General features: G+C 55.1%; 5 protein-coding genes across 5 annotated transcripts; 3 read left to right on the top strand and 2 right to left on the bottom strand.

The window, feature by feature from the left end:
- Window positions 1-2,316: 2,316 nt before the first annotated feature.
- PUNSTDRAFT_97905 (uncharacterized protein) lies at window positions 2,317-4,176 on the bottom strand. Its single transcript, XM_007380434.1, has 6 exons — window positions 4,021-4,176; window positions 3,800-3,953; window positions 3,657-3,747; window positions 3,459-3,593; window positions 2,832-3,406; window positions 2,317-2,773 (listed from the first exon to the last, which is right to left on the bottom strand). The coding sequence occupies exons 1-6, from the start codon at window positions 4,046-4,048 to the stop codon at window positions 2,521-2,523; spliced, it is 1,236 nt and encodes a 411-aa protein (XP_007380496.1). The 5' UTR covers window positions 4,049-4,176; the 3' UTR covers window positions 2,317-2,520.
- Window positions 4,177-4,652: 476 nt separating this feature from the next.
- Window positions 4,653-9,486, top strand: PUNSTDRAFT_82412 (tRNA methyltransferase complex GCD14 subunit). The gene is made up of 9 exons (XM_007380433.1): window positions 4,653-4,738; window positions 4,797-5,067; window positions 5,621-5,723; window positions 5,788-5,882; window positions 5,939-5,997; window positions 6,060-6,150; window positions 6,218-8,237; window positions 8,289-9,313; window positions 9,365-9,486. Exons 1-7 carry the CDS (start codon window positions 4,682-4,684, stop codon window positions 6,940-6,942), a joined length of 1,401 nt encoding a protein of 466 aa, XP_007380495.1. The 5' UTR covers window positions 4,653-4,681; the 3' UTR covers window positions 6,943-8,237; window positions 8,289-9,313; window positions 9,365-9,486.
- A 1,458-nt stretch (window positions 9,487-10,944) lies between these two features.
- Window positions 10,945-12,125, bottom strand: PUNSTDRAFT_97900 (mRNA capping enzyme). The gene is made up of 3 exons (XM_007380432.1): window positions 11,764-12,125; window positions 11,276-11,715; window positions 10,945-11,216 (listed from the first exon to the last, which is right to left on the bottom strand). The coding sequence occupies exons 1-3, from the start codon at window positions 12,047-12,049 to the stop codon at window positions 11,034-11,036; spliced, it is 909 nt and encodes a 302-aa protein (XP_007380494.1). The 5' UTR covers window positions 12,050-12,125; the 3' UTR covers window positions 10,945-11,033.
- A 791-nt stretch (window positions 12,126-12,916) lies between these two features.
- On the top strand, window positions 12,917-13,958 carry PUNSTDRAFT_141486 (Zinc/iron permease; the record flags this gene model as incomplete). Its single annotated transcript, XM_007380431.1, has 5 exons — window positions 12,917-13,096; window positions 13,146-13,208; window positions 13,264-13,276; window positions 13,326-13,795; window positions 13,856-13,958. Coding segments are annotated over exons 1-5 (738 nt in total), but the record flags the coding sequence as incomplete, so codon positions are not given.
- Window positions 13,959-14,942: 984 nt separating this feature from the next.
- On the top strand, window positions 14,943-16,182 carry PUNSTDRAFT_131157 (uncharacterized protein; the record flags this gene model as incomplete). The annotated part of the gene is made up of 5 exons (XM_007380430.1): window positions 14,943-14,964; window positions 15,032-15,234; window positions 15,296-15,463; window positions 15,523-15,598; window positions 15,662-16,182. The coding sequence occupies 5 exons, from the start codon at window positions 14,943-14,945 to the stop codon at window positions 16,180-16,182; spliced, it is 990 nt and encodes a 329-aa protein (XP_007380492.1).
- Between the last annotated feature and the right edge of the window lie 56 nt (window positions 16,183-16,238).

Below are 16,238 nucleotides of genomic sequence, written 5' to 3'. Positions count from 1 at the left end.
CAGAGCTTAGAAGTTTACCCGGATAGATCTGAGCTCAAGTCCGAGTTCGGTTGCGCTCCCACTGATAATTGCACGTGGACCATTGAACTCGACTATCTCGAAACTTAGTAGGACCTTACTCTGCTGATCCTTGGTCTCGTGTTGCCCTCGTACCAGACCAAAATGGGCAGAAGTGCAAAGGTTCATAAACGCGCGGTAGGCTGCCCTCTCACGCGTGTCCGGACGACGGCCTGATATGCGCATCCACCAGAAAAAACCGACGGCGCCGACGAATACGAGAGAGGGACAAGGTCACACCTCGCACTCTGATCCAGCTGCGATCAGCGCCGCAAAGCGGAAAGCAGGCTTGAAAGCTAAGACAGCCGCGCGCAAAACTCATGACGGGCCTGTTCTGGGGGGCGCGGACTACGTGACCATTGCGATGGGTGGCCGGCGGAAGGCACGCGAAGAGGCAGCGAAGCTGCCACCACCAGAGCCACGATGATTGCTCTCATCCGCGCCTGTTTGGGCGATGTAAATGCCCAAGGCAAGCGCATTGAATTCAACTCTGAGCGCCAGTACTGAACACGTCCCGGCGATACGATCTCACCGGAAGATAAACCTCTCTACATGTTCATGCTTCCCATATTCCACGGACTCTGCTTCTAGCGCTGTACCGCCCGAAAGAATATTCTGTCATGCGCTGAACGTTGCCAGCGGCATCGTCGTACCATACCCACAGCCGCAGCCAGCTTTACCGTGAGTCTGATGCCCATAGCGCCGCGGTAGCGAATATGTCGCATTTTATGTATGCACTTACTCAGCGATTTTGCGATCGGGCTCAGCGCCTCACGCTCACCTAAGCGATCACCTTCGTATGTCCCTCGCAAATGCCCGTGTTTTCGCCATCTGACCACTTTGCCGCATAGCCCATATGCATTACTCCCCACCAGATTGGATCAGAGATGCAATTCTTGCTTACTACAGAGTATCGATGATGCGCCTAGGACATTTGGATCGTTTTCTTGGTGCCTCGTTCGATTTGCACACACAGTGAACGCTGAACCGTGATCCTCGAGCGCCCGAACGTTCTCAAGAGGTGTCGAGGAACAGTGACGCATACATACTCTGCTACAGAACCATCCTTTTTCGCTCGATCGTATCGAAATCGACACACCGCTGGCTCGTCTCAAATTTGCAAGCCGGATTTGACATCTTCCAGCCCTCATTCCTCAGGATGCCCTTCCCGGCTACAACCGTCAAAAGCGAACCTTCGGGCGTCCTCCATCGATTTGAAGGATGCATGATCGTGTTCAAGTCGTCGGCAGCGGTGGACCTGTCCCATCCTGGTCCTTTGAGATGCCCATACACTCTGATCTCTTGATCGATGACGCATGGCGAGACACGCATCTCTTCTCTCCAAGTTTCCCCGACCTCGATCTCGAGGTGCATCGCGGACCGATTCCCCGGAAGTATGTGTATATCAACGGTTCGATATGCACAAAAGGGCTGCTAATCCTGGTCTCTTCTCTCGCAGCTTGCCGGATCGCACGAGGGGACAATTCACCATCGTCTCTTTACGTCAGTTCTAGCCGGAAGCAGTGTTCGTCGCTCGTCTTCCCCAATCCCGGAGACGCACGCAGAACACTGGTGACGGCATGCCATCTCACTCCGCGTTACGCGAGTATGTACAATGTTTGCCGTTGTCGTGGCCAGTCTAGACCGTTGCGGTCAGGGATATTTTCGTTGATCCGCCGTCCCATTCCACCTTTATACAATGCATTGACCGCGGCGAGCCTTCAGAAGTTGATGAATGCTCCTCAAGGTTTATCTCGAAGACCGATATTAGTCCACCTCGTAACGCGAGTCTGGACCTTCTCTGATTGGGTCTAAAGAGCATTAGTGCGTGATCTAGTGGCGTTATGATCGTAAGCATGGCCTCGACGCGGGTTCCATTTCTTATAATAAGTCGAGGGTGTTGTGGGGTTGTTCATCCCAGCTGGTCGATGAACTCGATTCACCAACGTATGCGGGCGAAGAGTCCGACCTTCGTTGGGACGGAAATGATGGGAGCTCGCCTGAAGGCGCTTGCAGTCGTACATCATTCCTGCCATGCATGGTACCCACTTGGTACCCACGAGTGCCCCAGGTGGTCATTAGCGGCGAGGATGGTGCCTGCCCGTCGGCTAGTCGCTAGTGTTAATTGGTGGTGATTGGCATGGTATTAGATGTCCGAGGATCGACGTCGATTGGGGTCCATGCAAATCAGCGACGGATGCCGCCGGAGTAAACCCGGAAAGAAGTCATGATGCCGTACGCTCAACGCGCATTTCTGGCGAGAGGACGCGGCACGCGTATCCAGAAATAACATGTAAACGCGTAAACATTGTCAACGCTCAGTAACCGAAGGTGAGAAACCAAGAAGATCGTTACATCCACGGACCTCGAGCCAATGAAACACCACAACCTGTTACACCCCATAGGTCATCCAAATCCGTACAAGATCACCAGGGAAAACGTGAATGAAATCGCGAGCATGCGCTACCGCGCTCGACGGAGGATGACCATCAGACCGTCCGAATGCGCGCTGAAGATGGCATCGACCAAGAACTCGTCGTCGTCCTCGCGTTCTCTAAATCTTCTCCCATTCCTGTCCCTTTCGCCGTCCTTGTCCTTGCGCCGATCCCGATTATTTCTGCTAGAGTTTGACGGGCTCGGGTACGCGTGAGGATGCGAAACCGAGTGCTGACGATGGCGCTCGCGACGCGTGGGCGACGCATCGGGTGCGGCGGCACTGTCAGAATGTATCGAATCAAGGTAATTACGGCGTTCAAGAGTGGACATTGCCTTACCTTGAGTCCCTTCCCTTCCTGCAACACCTAAAGCGCCCAAATCCGAATCCGCCGTCGCTCGGTTGCCCGCGCTCGTTCACGCCCCAGCCCTTGACGGCGTCCACCCAGCTCCGGACAAGGTCCTCGTCTTTTTTGGCCACAAAATCGTATATGGACCGGCCCATGCAAAGCGTCGTCTGCAGCAGAAAGTCGTTGCTGCAGTACATGATCGGGCAACGGGTGCTGAAGCGGTCCAAGATGAGCGCCGTGCGCACGGACTGCGAGGGCAAAGGGTCGAACGAGATCACGCCCTTTTCCTTGTGAGATCCGCGCCCCTTGTTCTTGGGTTTCCGCGATCGCGATTTTGGGGCTGAGGCGTCTGAGCCGGTGGGCGACGAGACCTCGCTGGGAGGCGTTTGAGACGCTCGTCTGTACGTCATTTCTTCGGCATCTGAGGCGGAGCGATCGCTTCGGTCACTCTCGCTCGCGTCTTCGTCTTCGGAATCCGTATCCGGGGACGAGTATCGTGAGCCCGGCGTGTAGTCGACTGTGGTGGGGTGCGGTAGGTTCGGCATCGGATCCGGGTCGTTCCAGCGCTACGCGACTTGAGCAGACGAATCGAGAAAGCCACAAAGGCGGTGAACATACCCGAAACTGAAAGTTCTTCGCTGTGGGTGCAATGACGGTGATCTCTTGGGCGGTGGAGGCTGTGTGCATGGCCTTCGGACCAGGAGTTGCGAACGAGACCGAACCCACGAGGACGTCATGCGCGACGGTGCGAGACTACAACGTTGCGACAGAGCGTCAGCAGCGTACGGAGCAACGACGATCTGAATCAGGACACACAACGGCGCAAAGTATGTATCCCTTGTACGGGTCCTTATGCCTCATCCGGGTGTAGAGCAAGACGGCTGCTTTATCTTGGGAAATGGTGTCGCTGCGCGGGGGCGTCAGGATGTGCGAGACGAACGCCGTGATGAGCGACGTACTAGTGAATCTGCTTCACGTCCCGGAACTCGTCCGGATGGACGAGCTCTAGCGAGGGCCGGCCGATGAGCTCACGGGGCTCGTAGCCCAGGAGGTCGTAGACGGATTCGCTGCAGAATATCCATCTGGCTTCCTGGGTAAAATCGACTATGCCGACTGCACGGCGGGGGCGCGGTCAGCACGCGGTGGCGATGGAGCACGATGAAATGGAACGAAGACTGACTGAAGGACACGCAAGGCGAGTCAGACATGGCTGTCTTGGCGAAGGCGTGATGGGGGGGAGACTGCGAGAAGTGGCCGGACGCGTGGATCCGTTTCGGGCAGTGCCTGTGCGGTGCGCCCGGAGGGGAGTGTATCTGGGCGGGGGGTGTGGTTCAGGTTGGGTGACAGCGGCGTTGGGTGAGAACGGGGACAAGAATAGCTCGACGTGTTAGAGAGAAGCGGCGTCGTTAGCGCGCGTGCCAGGACGAGGACAAGGACGGACGGACTAGGGCGTGCGCGACATTATAAGGCTTGCTCGCTGGGAAGGATTATCTCGAAGCTGATGCGCTGTGCCCACGGCTGCAGCTCGTCGGCGGAGGCGACTAACCTCCGGCGTGCACGGGCGGCGATCTCGCCAGGATCTCGCGTCCAGCACCTTCCAATTAAAACCCGGGACACCATCAGGAACTCCGCGGGACACGCCACCAGATCCAGCCCGCCCCCTCGGATCTTTGCACACGTCACTTGCTCAGCCCATGTGCCGCTGGCAGCCGCTCGTCAGTGCCCCATCACTGCCCCGGCAGTGGTCAGCGTCGCTGCACCGGCGCCTATTCTTTTGCTGCTCTCAGCACCGCAGGACGGCTTGACCTTGCTCTCACCGCTGCCCAACATCTAGCACAAACATGGTCTGGTCGACCGCACGCGAGATTTCCGCGGGCGACACGGTCATCGTCTGGCTCGTCAGTGCGCCATCCTCCTCTGCTGCGATCTCTGCTCAGCCTTTCCGCGCCCCAACAGACGCGAGACCAGCTTTTGCCGCTCGTCGTCACCCCGGGCAAGGACCTCAACATCAAGTTTGGCTATTACCGCCATGCCGACTTCGTAGGCGTCCCCTACGGCACCAAGCTGGGCTCCCGCAACGGGAAGGGTTTCATCCACCTGCTGCGGCCCACGCCAGAGCTGTGGACGATGGCTTTGCCCCATCGCACCCAGATCTTGTACATGGCGGACATAGCATTCATCACCAGTTGGCTGAACATACGAACAGGCAGCACCGTCGTCGAAGCCGGTGAGTCCCATCACGTCCTCCTCGTTCGACCCGTTCTATTCTGTATGCGTAACGTTGCGGCCGCTCCGTGCTGCTCGATCGTTACCATCCATCAGTCGCTACATATTGTCCCCATCATGCACTACGTGTCGGGCTCCGTTCTGTCTTTTGTCGCAGGCTATCCGCCCAGCGCTTTGTGCCGGCGATCTCGCGCCGGGATCTTTACGTGTCCCCGTGCAGATCCGCCACGAGATCTTCACTCTGCGCCTGCATCCGGCCATATCTCCTGTGAGCGCATCAGCCCGGGTCCACATGCACGCCTCGGGAGGTTCTTTGCGACCCTGAATGCAATGACATCCCTTTTCGCTCTCTTTTGCGCCAACACTGCTCGAGTCTCTATGAATCCCGGGCCCGAGCATTGGTCCCCCGCCTGTTCATTTCGCTTTTGCTTGGTTCTCCCGAGATTGTTAGAGCCGTATCTACTCGAGTTTGATGTAACAAGGGTGCTGATCCTCCGTTCCAGGTAAACCGTGAGCTTGTTTACTGCATAAGCCAGCTGGCTGAATTTGCAAAGGTACCGGCTCGGGCTCGTTCTCGCATTCCCTAGCCAGGACGATCGGGCCGTCCGGCCACTTGTACACTTACGAGTTCCACGAGACACGAGCGCAGAAGGCACAGTACGTTACCCCTCGTCCAATGACCCGGTATCGATCCGCTCTAACACCCTCTCGCTCGGCGCAGAGAAGACTTTGTTCGACATGGAATGAACAACGTCACTTTAGCGCACAGGAATGTCTGTAAGGATGGCTTCACCGTCGTCGATCAAGCCGACGCAGGTAGATCTGGCAACCCAATTTACAGAGCTAGCAGCTGACGCTCCTCGTCGATCCAGTGTTCCTCGACCTTCCTGCTCCTTGGGATGCTATTCCACACGCTAAGCAGGCTTTGAGGGTGCGTCTTTCGACCGATGCTCCCGCTCCGTCACAGCTAAGACGTCGTCTTAACATGCCCAGAAAGATCGCGTGGCTCGTATATGCTGTTTCAGTCCCTGCATGGAACAAGTTCTTCGGACCGTCAGCGCCCTGAATGAAAACGGCTTCTCCGGTACTTTCCCGTTCATTATGGCTCCCGCGTCATGTCTTGAACCCCGCGATGCGTGATCCACGTGTAGACATCACAATGTACGAGACGCTTCTTCGGCCGCACGAGGTTTCTTACGCTGCCAAGCCGGTCAGCGTCTCCGTGGCCAGGGATAAGCTCAGGCTCTCCGAGATCAAGAAGGAGGACAAGAGGCAAAAGCAGATCGCGGGCGCTCGGACACGGGCACTGGCAAAGGAGCAGGAACACGGGGCGAAACGCAAGCGCGATGAGGAGGAGTCCATCCCGGAGAAGACGGAGGGCGACAAGCGGCTGCGAAAGGATGACGGCCTCGACGATAACGCCATGGACGCCGAAGACGCCGTTGCCGTGCCGCTCACGGGGGCCACTGACGTGCCTGCTCTGCCGGCTGCGCCAGCCGCTTCCACGGTCCTAGTGCAGCCTACCCCAGCCGCGGCACCGAGTGGAGCGGAAACTGTCTCCGATACCACAGAAAAACCTAAAACTGCGGTCTCCCGCGTCTTTGCCGAAGTGCGGGGGCACACCTCGTATCTCACCTTTGCCTGCCTTACCCCGCTCCCGCGCAATGTTCCAGCATCAGACGAGGTTGCGGAACCGTCGACCGCGGCGCCCGCGAAGGTGGCAGATGGGACCTCCGCTACGAGCGAATCGATCTCTTCGCAGAGCGCGCGACCAGATAGCGTCCAGCCATCAGCAGTCGAAGAAGGAACGTCAACTATAACGCCACCTGTTCAATCAGAGGAAGGCGCGGAAACTTCATTCGCAAGCTCCGGCTGAAGCTGCGACACGGCTACTCTGGTGCCTCGGGAAAACACATGGAGGCCGGGGACGGGCGGATGAGAGAGAGAGTTTGGTGTCAGAAACGCGCGACGCCGGTAAGTCAATGTGACCGGCGTGCAAAGTAGTGCCCTTCGTGCAAGGAATGGACACTCGAACGCCGGATCAATCAAATGGGAGGTTTGACTTCGCCTCGTGCGCAATCCATAAGGTCGCTCAGTCTGCCGAGTGGATGCATAGTAAAGCTGGGAGGGGCATGCACTGGGGACGAAACGGCAGCTGATGTAGTACTAGACACGTGTAACACGGGTACGCAAGGTCCCGAATTGCACTACGCTAGTGTACATTGATGATGAAACCCTATGATACATCGAAGATAGACGAACAATCAGATCCCAGTGCCTAATGGAGAGGCAAACGATCTATAGCAGAAGCAAGGTTGAATGAATCCATTGTTCGTAACAAGTAGCAAAGAACCTCGGCAACTCTCGCGGCATCAGCTGCCAGCATACGTCATCAATGCAGTAACTGTACGGTGTGCGGGGGGCTCAGCCAACATCCATGTAGTGTATATATAACGCGATGCAAACTAGCATCAAGTCTGCTTCGAGTGGTCTGGCGCGGACGTCAGAGCATCCTCAGGAACACCGGACTTGAAGACGTCGCGGTCGCGCCGAGGTACAATCAAGGCAGGCGGGCGCAGACTCGGGGCGGAAGGAGGCAGGTCGGAGAGTAGCAGCGAATTCTGCTGCACGAGACGAAGCGTCGAGCCACCGTCGGCGGTGCTACGGCCCATCGTGCTTTCCCCATCCCCATCGTTGTACATCGTGGCCATCTCAAGCGCACGCTCGATGTCAAGTGTAGCGAGAGCATCAGGTGAAGCCGATGCCGGTTGCTTGCTAGCTGCGATGGCGGCGAGCTGCTGAGTCGGTGAGGGCAGGGGTGGAGGATTCCAATCTTCCGCGCGGTCATACATGGTCTGGGGATCCTCGCTGTAACTGAATGTCCGAGTAGAGTATGAGGGTTCCATCCGGTGCGTAGCGCGGCGGGCTTGGTTGGGGGTGCTTGAGGGCGAAGGAGGAAACTTGAATTCCTTATTCATGGTCCCGGGCGTTGGCGCTCTGTACTCCTCTTGCGCCAACTTCTCCTTGGTCGGAGCCTGGCCGCCCCCCTCCATCTCGAACAAGATCCGCTGTCGTTCACGCAGGCGGTAGCGGTAAACGTAGATGGCCATGAGAACCGCGATGCTCCCGATTATACCGCCTGACGCCGCGCCAATGGCGATGGCCGCGCTCCTGCGAACGATCTCAGAAACAGCCTCGACAATATCGAATGGGATTACATACCCCGACATACGCTTCGGTGCTGTGGCTTCGGCGCCTGTGGTGGGAGCGAAGGTAGGGAAACACGACGTCGGGCTGGACGTATCACCATCCACTGCAAGAAGCGGAGTAGATTGGAAGTTTCCGTGTCCATCATCTACCAGGAAAATCGCGCTTAGCCCACGAGCTATGTCCATGTTGAACGAGGCAGAAGTGGGAGTTGCAGCTCCCGTCTCATTGAGCCTCGCAGCAAAGAATTTCGGTAGGAAGGCACGGACAGATGGGGTAGGGGAGGTGGTGTTCCAGCTAACAACAAAATCTTCACATTGAGAGACTGTCGTAGGAAGGTTGAAGTGCGGCGGGGCGTCCACTGCGGTCGACGAAGGGAGGCAGGATGAATCATTCGACGGCTGCACTTCTATGATGTCCGAAATGCCACCCGTGCTCTTGTTGTTGGCATCGTCCAATGATGCCACGAACCGAGTACCAGCTGCGAGGGGTAGGAAAGTGATGGCGGCTCCGGTCTGCGTTTTGTCGTCCCAATCCGCGTCCGAGATGACTATGGATATGAGCTCGGTGCTGTTGATGGGGACGACGTGCAATGTCATGGGCAGCGCGGAAGGCGCTTCGCCACCGGAGAATGAGATGTTGAGAGGGCCGCATTGACCAACGGAAGAAAAGGTGATTGAATGGAAGGTAGCTGAGACTGCTGAAGGCCCAAATGCCAGCAAGCCGGCCAAGAACAAGGCGAAAGGAGCTGGCATGCCAGAACCCGATAGTCAAGGACGAACGGCTGGCCGTCGACCTAGAGTAAATAGAGGAAATGCGAAATGAGCGACATACACCAGCCTGCGCTGATGAGCGTAGGTGCAAAGACCTGCGGCCAGAGCGGCCAGGGGGTCGAGGGCGAGCAATTGGATAACTGGGAGCTTGCCGGGACGATGGTCTACCGTTCACGCTGCTTCCTTCTTCTCGCGCGGACCCTAACGACGGTCAATTCCGAATATGATCATCCAGGACTCCCATCTCCAGAAAAATCCCGATAGGCCTTATCATCTGTTAGGTGGTGCGAACCACAACTCAGCAAAGCTAGACTTGCCTAGAATTCTCATGAACACACAGGCACAAACACGTCGCCGTCCCTTCTCCTTTGTGACTACCCTCTTAGGTAGTTGGACAGCCTTGCCGAATGGAACTGGGTTTCGAACGTTGCGTAGTCCTGGCCTCGAACCACGGGCCCGTGCAATGAAGTGTACTTAACCATGTGGGACGTTCAACGTCGGCACGACGTCGTCGTTCCGTGTGATTCGTTCCGACTACCGAACAACTCACACGCTTTCGACGAACGGGCACACGCTTGTCATTGCGCCCTCTATCTTCCTTTGACGAGATCTACCATACCATGTGAAGGTATGCGGACTGCGCGGTGATGACCAGCATCATGCGACTTGCAGATTTCGACTCTCGAGGACCGTTCTAATCATCGTCCTGTTCACATGCATATGCTTCTCCACCGACGAGACCGATGATTATTCTGGAACGAAACACTTCGCAACGAGAAAAGTGTCCAAGTTCGCGAAGATATATGGGTACAGCCATTCCCCACAATCCAAGGCACCGAATGCATGCTGAAACCAGTACCCGCCCACGGTCCCGAGTCGAGGTATGCGATATCAGGCTGAGTGGAAGAGAGCTGTTAGCATCGTATCAACACAGTTGCAACACATGAATGTTAGTCATGACAAGCACTGATCATGACGAGCACAACAGGTGAAGACGGACGGAGTCAAAGTTGAGCCGACTCAGATACCTTGACGACCGCAACATTAATGCTTCCAGGGGAGACTTATCGGACACGGTGTCAATGAAACACCAGCGAGAGTGCTCAAGCGGTTGCGCAAGGCGCGCATACAGGCCGAACAAAGGACTTTAGGATAGATCTCCTACCTCGAGCTCTGTTCAGCGATGCTCGATTGATACGTACAATTGCAGGCAATCTGGATATAGGCATTCCTCTAACTAACCCATGACGAGCATCTGGACATTCGGTCGACGTTGCCGTTATTCCCAAGGAATATCGGAGCCCCGCACTTTGGGTAGGCTCTACGCAACCGCTTGCGTCTTCCCTTTACGTATCGCCATTCCAGGAATATACCGAGGTTAAAGTGCGCCCGGCTCAACGGAAGCCTTTGTGAACGGGCTTGTCGGACACAGCCTCGGAAACTTCAAGGAAGCGGCCGCCGGCGAGTACTGCCGGCGAGTACTGCCGGCGAGTACTTCTGGAGTATCAAGCGAGGGAGGAGGGTCGTAACCCTGCAACGATGAATTGCAGGTATGACGAGCATGGCCGATACAGTGTGTGGCTCGATTCGCGTGTCCGCAAAACCTAAGCTATGATCAGCAACGAACCTTTAGAAAAATGCGGCTGGGACAACTCACGTCTAAAGAGGTCCCCTCATTCCCAAAAAGACATGGCCATGGAAACGATTCACTCTTACAGGTCATGGAAGATATATGCCTTCAGTCCTTCAAGAGCGTGTGTCAACGTTGTGCATGGACAACGCGCACTTGTCCGCTGAGTAGAGTACAGCCCACCAACGGGACGAAGGTTGACTGTTTGCATTCGCGGAGCGCGGAACGTTGTTTGGTCTTCCCCTGGAGCATTGTTTGACGACAAGCTGAACGTATGAAATGTTACGCGAAAACAAGAGTGTGTGATGCGTTGACCACCGCACTTCCAGGCCTTCAGCCACGTTTTCTCAAGAGATCCTAGAAGCCATCGCCGCCTGTGTTTCGTAGCAAAATCCTGGTATTATTCACGAATGCCCGGATCAGCTCGTCAAACGCGTTCCGCTCATGTTCTGGGGCTTGAGGGTCCCCTCTTCGCATGGCCGCAGCCAGCAGAAACTCTGGGCGGGCAATTTCAACCTCCAGTTCGTGAAGTAGTTCAGGCTGTGAAAGGTGACACGTTGTTAGCGTCAGGCAAACCAATGTCCGCGCGAGACTCATACCGGGCCGTTAGGTGAGGTGTTTGAGGTGACCTGCGTGAGGTCGATGTTGAACTCCTCGTGTGAGTATGAGAGCCGATCTTTTCGGCGCGTGTGTGTCGCAGTCCCGGTCGGAGGTGCCACTGGTACCTCAAGGTTAACCGATATCCGCCAGTCGGCTGCCCTCTTCGGGCTGTAGATGTTCAAGTCCCCAAGACGTATCTTCTGCGTGCATTCAAGAACTGTGCCAGTCTTTTCATCTCGCGTGACTCGGATCTTTTCTCTTTCCCCGGGATGTGCGGGCGGGTAGAACGAGTCAACCAAGTATCTGTGAGTGTAGGATATTTCGGAAGCGGTTTGTGGTGGGTCCACCTTGAGCTTGTTCAGCAGAGTGTTGAAATGTTTGTGCTGGGCTGCAGACATGTTTGACTCGAAGCGAGAGGGAATCGAGTCCGGGGCCAGTACTGCGATGTATCAGTTTTCCGATCAAGTACGTAAGAAATGTCACGGACTTGTTTCTACTAAGACCGGAAACTGCAACCGCATCCCGCTTTGCTTGTCCTTCAAAACGCCGATCTTCGCCTCAACCTCGACGGATCCACCCAGGTGCTCCGGACGTGTCATGATCATGTGGTGAACGAAGTCGGCGATTTCGTGAATAAACTCGTCCAAAGGTTCGACACCCAATATAGAAAGCGACAAAGGGGGTAGTGGGTGTCCGTTAGAATTGGATGACGGGGACAGTCGGGCTCGTTTGCGTGCTTGACTTTCATCATTATGGTGTTCGTCGCCAGACATGGTAATCAATTTGACAGGTATTGAGCGGTTGTGGGATGGTGAGCGCACGTCTGTAGTTTGCTGGACCAAAGCCTGCTATGAATTGGCTATGAACGCGGTTGTGTCGGGAGGGTCTGGAGACGTTAGCGCTGAGGTACGAACAGCCACACAGAGCTTGTAGTAGGCGCCCGTCAAGTAGCTGACAGAACGTGGGTAAGGGGGCGCCAAGCGCCGCGTCCGACTCCCCCATAAGTAGACAATGCCGGTCTAGCGGATCAGCGGCCGGCATGTATAGGCATGTGCCATGATCGGCATTTGCGCGACACGGATGTCGGAGATCGAACGCAAGCCTCCGCTCGATACTCCTTGTTCTTCTCAGATATTTGACTGCAACTCCGAGGTTCTGACACACGCGAACTGGCGCCAACATGCCCCGGTCAACCGGCAATCTGGGCTTAGCGGCTTTTTTGACTATTGCTATTTCTATTCGAGGTTCCGTTGCCATATGCCCCAGCCTATACTACCGCAATAGGCAAGTGTCATGGTGCTTCGACGTATAGCCACCGGCCAAACCTTGAGGGACTATGATTACGTAAATAGTCTTGTTTCTCCCACGGTCAGTGGCAAACGACCATGGGAAACTGACACGGCTAGGACCTTTTCATCCCTGAACTGATCTCCATACTTACGTAAGCAATCCCACACCTACAGCTGTCACGCTCCCACGCCAGAGTCAAAATCACGCTTTATCACGCCTTCATCACGCTTTGGCGGGGGGTCACAGAATTGTCACTGTGACCGAAGTGGTCGGAAAAAGAACCAACTCCTTCCCTTCGGGGGAGTCGGAATTGGCTAACTTCAAGGTCACCATAACTTTCAACCGTTGCCGCAACTGCTGGGATTGATTTATCTCTCGCAACGGATCTCTGGATTTAGCCGTGCCCTGTCTCTGGTGCAGTGTCACCATCTCGTTTGTCATGGGCTTTCCGTTGCTGGTTGTTCAGAGCATCCTGCTCGGCGCGAGCGCGTTCGGCATCGGCATGCTGCCATTGTCTTTCGCGTTCTCCAGTACGTGTGCATACGGCATATAAGCTATGAAGCTCAAATTTGTAGACAGAACGGCAGACGGACGGCCTTTCGAATCTCGGTACCGGCCTGTTGCTCGGTGCTGCTCTGGGCGGTGAGTGAAGTCGCGTACAACGGAGTGCCACATTTTTTGAACTCCCAGCCTTCAGTTATTATCCCTGAGTGCGTGAAACAGTGCCCCCCTTGGCCGAACGTTGCTCATACCATTCAGAGGCGCAGAAACCCTTGCAGAATCCACCATTGCCGACTGGGAGTTTCCGACCAACAAGTTCGCTGTCGCTATCCTATCAGGTTTTACCTTTATGCTCCTAGTTGAGAAGCTCATATCCGGCCATGGACATCACGCCCATTCGCAGTCCACCAACATAGCTCTGAATCAGCGGCCGAAAGATACAGAATCCACGACCGTTGAGTTCGACGCTGACGACATAGACCTCGAGGATGGACATGTGAACGGTACTCGTCCAACGCATGCAAGACGGGTCTCATATTCCCACATCCATCAACATCAAGGAGGAGGCACCGATGAGAGTCGAGCACGCGCGTACGCGCTCACTCTAGGCCTCGTCACACACGCGTTCTCGGACGGACTCGCCCTTGGGATATCCGCTCTTTCCGATAGTACACATGACTCTTCCGAACTATCATTCATAGTGTTCCTGGCATTGTTATTACACAAAGGCAAGTATCGCCAGCCTGAATAACATTGATTTTAATACTGATACGTCGAATGACCTGCAGCACCAACTACATTGGCTCTTTCCGCGTCCCTTCTATCGTTATCCCTCCCCCGCAGTCAATGTAAAAAGCACATAGCAGTCTTCGCGGCATCAACTCCGACCGCTGCTTTAATAACCTATACGTTTTTCTATCTCTTCGGTTTGGCCGGGTCCACGGGTTGGACAGCGCTCATAATTCTCTTCTCGGTGAGCTGAGCATGTTGCTCATTCTTTGTTATTCTCACCATATTGCTGTCGCAGGGAGGCAGCTTCCTATACGTCGCTACTGTTCTTCAAGATCCGTCGGGCTCACATGACAGTGCGGACGGGATAGGGGCAAAAACCCGTGCCGGATTGATTGTCGCTGGCTTGTTCATTCCCGTCATTCTGTCCACCTTTCTCGGACACGGACACGGGTCTGGGAGCGAACTCGGGGCTGTGGTCCCAACAACACCTCCTAGCTCAAGTACCGATCCTACAGCCGTGTTGGATATAGTGGGGGACATGGTAGGTGATCTAATGGAAGGCACAAGGAGGCTTTCCTAAGCTACACTGTGCTCGAAGCATGCTACCTTGTGCTTGAAGTCTGTAGGATACGTTTCTGGTTAATTGGTTTCTATGATGCGGGGTTTGCCTCCCGAGCATGGTGTATTCACGTCTGCTCTGGGCTCCGCATCTTGTATCCGATTACCTTGATTAACAGTGTTTGACCTTGCCACTGCGATGACGTAGGTGAGCCCTCAAGATATGCCCTCCGGCCCTCGTTATCTGGACTCATGCATGGTACAGAATTCGGACGAAGTTCGCAACACAATTCTGGATGTTAGGGCCTGAAGTCGCGTCCGTTCCCGAACTGAATTCGACTTCGTCGGAGCCCCGCGATGCCGCAGTCCGTCGTTCAGAACCTCACCCCGCGAGTCCTCTGCTACATCCGTAGACAACATGACGCTGCGTGATCTATCCTTGCGTCGAAGCGCCAACCGTGCCAATTCATGAGGCAAACACATGCTACCGAGATTTGTCCGCCAATAGGTCAAAAGACAGCAGCTTGTCTCTCAAGGCAGGGTCGTACTAGCACAACTTCGTGCTGCGTCTGGAATTCGAGTACAATGACCTATCAATATCTGACGCGTGAGTGGCCCGCCTCTGGTCGGTTCGCTTACATTGACCATTGCATACCTGTCGGCGGATAACGAAGCCGAAGACATCGACCACTTTCTCGAATATGGATACATCCGCATCGACGGCGCTTTCACGCGTGAGGCCTCGGCACAGTGGACCTCCGAACTTTGGCCACGCCTGGGAATGGACCCCAAGGACAAGTCCACATGGCCGACCGACAGAGATAGGATCCATATGCCGGACACCAAGAGAATCAAAGTGGCTGATTTCGCGCCGAAGGTAATCTATGGCCGCGTATTTGAAGAAACGTGTAAGAATGATTTCACGCTTCCTGATACAGGCTTGGGCAGCGATTTGTGACCTGCTTGGAGGCGAAGACCGGATTGATGAAAAAAGTGCCACTTGGTCAAACGGCTTCATCGTCAACCTCGGGCTTCATGAACTGGTGGGTAGAGAGCCGCTTCTGCCGAAGGAGCTCGATAATTGGCACGTAGATGGGGATTTCTTCGTGAGTCACGAAGAAATATGCAGACGGGAGATAGCTTGAAACTAACTGTAAAGATGTAGATCCACTTCCTCGACTCGCCGGAACAAGCACTCCTCGTCATACCCGTATTCTCGGACATTGAGCCAAGAGGCGGTGGTACGCTCGTTGTCTCAATGCAATATGATTCCCTGTATCCTTCGTCTTATTCCAACATTCCAGGAACGTACATATGTCCTGACGGCATCGACATCATCGCAAAGTATCTCCACTCGCACCCCGAAGGTGTCATGCCTGTCGATCGGCAATTTGTTCCATCGACCGGGACAAACTCTCCAATGGACCCCGTCGACACGTCGGTCCCGGGATACTGGTCTCATCTCCGTGAGGTTCAGCGATGTTCTCACTTCGTCGAAATGACTGGAAAAATCGGCGACGTGGTGCTCATGCATCCCCTCATGATGCATTCAGCCAGCAAGAATCACCTGCGGACGCCTAGGGTGATCACCAATCCGCCTGTATCACTCAAAGAACCCTTCCGGTTCGATGGTTCAGGTCACAACCTGAGCTTGGTGGAGAAAAAGACCTTGAGAGCTTTGGGCGTGAATGCTCTCGAGGGCTGGTCTATCAGCGGCGAACGGAGAATGATAGTGCCAAAGAGGGTGTTGATCCAACAGAAGATGAGACAGGAGGAGGAGAAGAGGCTAGCGGCCCTTCGCGAAGAAGCTGCGAAAGCCCATTAATCGCATCAGTGCGCATATATATGCTTTCCGACGAGCGTAAGTTACGATGATTGAGT

The sequence above is a fragment of the Punctularia strigosozonata genome (genome assembly GCF_000264995.1).
Source record: "Punctularia strigosozonata HHB-11173 SS5 unplaced genomic scaffold PUNSTscaffold_2, whole genome shotgun sequence".
Taxonomy (NCBI): domain Eukaryota; kingdom Fungi; phylum Basidiomycota; class Agaricomycetes; order Corticiales; family Punctulariaceae; genus Punctularia; species Punctularia strigosozonata.
The sequence above is the reverse complement of the archived record's forward strand: the minus strand, read 5'-3'. Positions and strand labels throughout refer to the sequence as shown.